Genomic DNA, 4,402 nt, shown 5'->3' with positions numbered 1-4,402 from the left:
CCACAGCTGGAGTACTGTGTTCAGTTCTGGGCACTGCACTGCAGGAGGGATGTGGACAACATGGAGAGGGTCCAGAAGAAGGCCCCTCGCATGATCTGGGGGCAGCAGGGCAGGCCCTATGAGGAGAGGGGACGGGACCCGACCCTGTTCAGCCTCCACAAAAAAAGGCTGAGGGGGGATCTAGTGGCCTGTTACAAACTAGTCAGAAGGAACCAGCAGGCATTGGGGGAGTCCCTGTTCCCCCAAGCACTACCAGGAGTGACTAGGAATAACGGTCACAAGCTGGCAAAGGGTAGATTTAGGCTAGACATCAGGAGGCGCTACTTCACTGTCAGGGCGGCTAGGATCTGGAACCAACTTGCAAGAGAAGTGGTGCTGGCTCCTACCCTGGGGGTCTTTAAGAGGAGGCTAGATGAACACCTTGCTGGGGTCATTTGACCCCATTACTCTCTCCTGCCATGGCAGGGGGTCAGATTGATGATCTGCTCAGGTCCCTTCCGACCCTACCAACTATGAAATCATGACTTGGGAATTACCCCAGAAGTCACTACAGACTGTACAAGCAGTTCTGGCCACACATTTCACTCCCAAATCAACAGCAAAAGACCTTCTGGGGCTTTGGTTCGGTGCTGATTGAGGGAAGAGCATTGCCTGTGTGGTAGGCCAATAAGAGACACTCCTGTGCTGAACCACCTACCTCACTGCGCCTGACCAACTACCAAGCTCCAAGCGTCTCCCCTGGGGCACCTATGACTGGCTGACCCCCTTCTTGGAGCACACCCATAAGCCTGGGGTAACCACCGCCACCACCTGGACTCAGGTCTCTGTCTGGGCCCTGTGCTGCCCGGGATACACAGGCCTTGTAGACCTGGGGATGTTTCTATAAGCCTGAAGCATAGAAAGTAGCCTCCCTTAGTCAGCCGAGCAAAGGGAGCAAAAAGACATGCTCAATCCCTCTCAAGCATGTACCACATCAATGTCAATGGATAGCTTTAATGGGTAGAGAGGGAAGGCTTTGGGAGAGGTACAAGTTAGAGAAGTATCAAAAGAATAACCCTAAGCAAACAGGATCAGCCTGACAGCCATTTAATACACTTTTAAATTACTGCAAGCTACCTTTCTAGTTAGGTTTCTGGTCATTTACTCACTTCAGCCTCCCAGAAGAGAGAGAGCTACAGAGATCCAGCTTGCTGTGTAAAAGTCCCAACATGTCTCCCCTCCTTCCTGGAGAACCTCTCCCTTAAATAGCCCTCCTGACTTCACCTTCTAGATCCGGTCCAGGGCAGGTGTTGTTTGATGCTGACCAACCAATTTGAAAAGCATTACACCTTGACCTGGACTCGAACCCCTGCCCCCAGGTCAGGAGGCCAGAGCTCAAAACAACAGAGGATAGGTCTATACCCTCTTACCTGACTCAGATCACATACACCATAACCTGGGGCAACCAGATTGACAGACAGGTGAGAAGACTGAGACAAAGAAAGGACAAAGAGAAAGATAAAACCCCAAAAATCTAAAAGTGGGAGTCTGGAAGAGGATACTTCCACACCCTTCTTCCTCTGCTATGTGCAGCCCAAATACTCTGTGATGTAGATTGCAGCCACTAAGAAGTGAGGCTTAACAGGCGCAGCGGCTGCGTAGCCTAGACAGGCTGGATGCAACAGGGGTGCCTTGGAAGTGTGAATAATTAAGACTGCATCTTGCAGTGTGCTCCCTGCCTGTTCAGGCCCAGCGAACCAGCACTTGTGAGCTGAGCTGCGTGGGATTTGGACCCAACCATTACGATCAGTCAGCAGGCTGGGGGAAAAGCAACCCAGTGACCCTCCTGCCTGCAACCAGTGCCTTTAATGCCAGTTCTGCCAAGATGAGGGCTAATCTGGAGAGAGATCCAGCTGCCTTTTGAGCTCCACCACTCGCCCTTCCCTAGTCCCCGTGTTCTGCAGGGCATGGATGAGCCAAACTGGTTAGTAGTGATTTTTTTTAAATTAAAATCAAAACCTCCCCTCCCATTAAAAAGAAAACGGTTTACATCACTTTACATAACACTTCACCACATTAACATCAAATCTCCTCCTTCAACATCTGTCTTCACAGTGAAAATCCCACCATGATTGGTGACTCTGAGCACGTGGCCCATGGTAGCCTATCCAGCTGGCGCATGCGCAAAGAACCCTCCTGGGGAGAGAAGTGGGGGTAATGACCTGACGCACGCGCAGTGAACCCTCAGGGGACTGCTTGGAGGCTTCAGTGAAGCTGGTGCATGCACGGTGAATCCTCCCGGGCGGGGCGAGGGGAGGGGTAGCTGGTGAGCGCATGCGCAGTAAACCCTACCGGGGAGGCTAGAGCCCGTTAAGAGAGAAAGGTGGGCACATGCGCAGTGACACAAGTGAGAGCTTCGGCTTGGTGGGGGGGCGGCTACGGCATACGCCCTGCGATACAAGCGAGCGCATGCGTCCTGCGGCCGCCGCCTTTCGAACGGTCTCGGCGGGCTCACCGCTTCCCGTCAGCGCATGCGCAGTGGCGCCTCAGCGGTCCTGTCAGGGCGGGCGGGCGTGACATGGCGGTGGCGGTGACAGGAGGCGGAAGCGGTGGCTGGTTCCCGGCTCTGGCGCTCGGGGTTTCCCTTCTCAAATGTCTCCTCATCCCGACCTAGTAAGGGACCCGGGCCGGCGGCTCTAGCGGCCCCTCGCATCCCTGCCTGCCGCGTGGGGGAAGGGGTAGTGGCGTCCGCGGCTGCCGCGCACGCGCAGCAGGGTACTGCCGGGGTGGCGGTGTGCGCATGGGTGATGGCCGCTGCGCTGTCAGATTGACCTCGGTACCGTAATTACGTGAATAGAGCAGGACTTTGACTGTAACGAGACCCCTAGGACTTTGATGGTGTATGTGCAAAACTGCATGTGTTACCATTTTGAAAGTGAAGATTCCCCTTGTTGGAGGGTTTTGTTACATTTCTCTCTCCCACCCTGGAGGCAGGTGGCTGGGGTGCTCCATGGGATGCGTGCCTGGCCAGCTCCATGTGCGTTGTGGGGGATTGGTCTGAGGCCCCTGGGCCAGATCCTAGTGCTCCATGGGCTTGATTTGTCCTACTAGCAGTATTTCTGGCACCTCAGGGTATTTTGGCACCCCTGTGGTGAATGAGCCTCCAGGCCCCTTTCAGCCCTGTGATTCATAAATGATTCACTCAGTGCAGCAGCCTTTGCCAGTCCGTGCTCATGTCACCTCCCCACTCTCTTCCTTCTGTGGCTGAGCACGGTATCTGGGCCAGCCAGTGGGTTGCAAATCTGTTCCATTTCTCTCCAAAGTGCATGTTTCTGTGATACAAATGTTCTGTGTTACCCATGATTGGCCTTTTTACCCATAAAAATGATGCCAAATTTGCATATAATGGACTACATGCGTTGCAGCATTTTGTCGTGTAGACAGTTCTGACTCTTCCCAGAGTGCCAAACCTGAGGGCAAAGGCAGCGTGGGGTCTCTCTCATGCTGTCTGATTAAGGAATAGAAATGCAGCGTGGGGTGTAACGGTGTGGGAGTGTTTGGAGTGTTTTTTTCCCCTGGAACCTGAAGTTCATAATTTATCATTTCTGAGACAAGTGAGAATCTGTCTTCCATATTTATTCTGGTTGGGGTTAAATTTGAGTTTGTAATAAAGGCAGTGTTGAATGGGACAGAGAATATTAATGGGCACATTCTGAAGGTGACCTTAAAAATGGGCTGAAACAGGCTAATTGCTGTTCAGACCCCCTCCAAATTTCAAGTTTGATGTGCTCCAGATGGGCGAAGTATGATTCTTGCTCTTTGAGGAAAGCAGTGTAGTCAGTCTTGCGTAAAACCCTTACAGCCGCTTAAGTATTAGCTTTTGAAATAAAGAGTTTGCATAAAACTTTCACAGTAAGATAGAGGCTTCACGCAAGTTGATTTACTTTTTTAAATAATAATAGTTCTGCACTCAAAGTATACATTTACTTTAGAAATTTAGTGTAACTTTTTTTTTTCCCTACCTCCGCTTCCCAAAAACATGTAAACCATTAGGAAAACAATGGACTTCATGTTTCAGGTTCATTTTGGCACTTGTGAAATTTCCACTAAAGATTTTTTATTAAAATTATAAAGTATGAATGCTTTCAGTTGCTAAACAAGTCTATGCAAGTATTCAAAACTTCTTTACTGTCCAAGCCCCCAAGGCTGGGAGTAAACTCCCTCCAGAGGTGGTGCAGTCACCTACCCTGGAGGTTTTCAAGAGGAGACTGGACAGTCACCTCACTGGGGTCACTTGACCCCAGTTATCTTCCTGCCTAGAGCGGGGGGGGCTGGACCTAATGATCTGCAAGGTTCCTTCCAGCCTCTAACAGTCTATGAATCTATCTGTAGTAGTAGCTCTGTATTAATACTATGTAATGTC

General features: G+C 51.0%; 1 protein-coding gene across 1 annotated transcript in view; it reads left to right on the top strand.

Annotated features, from left to right (window-relative positions):
- The first annotated feature begins 2,496 nt into the window (after positions 1-2,496).
- The window catches only part of ALG8 (ALG8, alpha-1,3-glucosyltransferase), a 36,686-nt gene continuing 34,780 nt past the window's right edge, over positions 2,497-4,402 (top strand). Inside the window, exon 1 of the mRNA XM_019524983.1 lies at positions 2,497-2,652. Within this exon, the coding sequence (XP_019380528.1) occupies positions 2,558-2,652 (95 nt within the window). The 5' untranslated portion in view covers positions 2,497-2,557. The remainder of the gene's footprint in view (positions 2,653-4,402) is intronic.

Source organism: Gavialis gangeticus, unplaced genomic scaffold (genome assembly GCF_001723915.1).
Source record: "Gavialis gangeticus isolate Ggan-Ray unplaced genomic scaffold, GavGan_comp1, whole genome shotgun sequence".
NCBI classification, from domain to species: Eukaryota; Metazoa; Chordata; order Crocodylia; family Gavialidae; genus Gavialis; species Gavialis gangeticus.
Note: the sequence above shows the minus strand (reverse complement) of the source record. Positions and strands in the feature narration are given on the sequence as shown.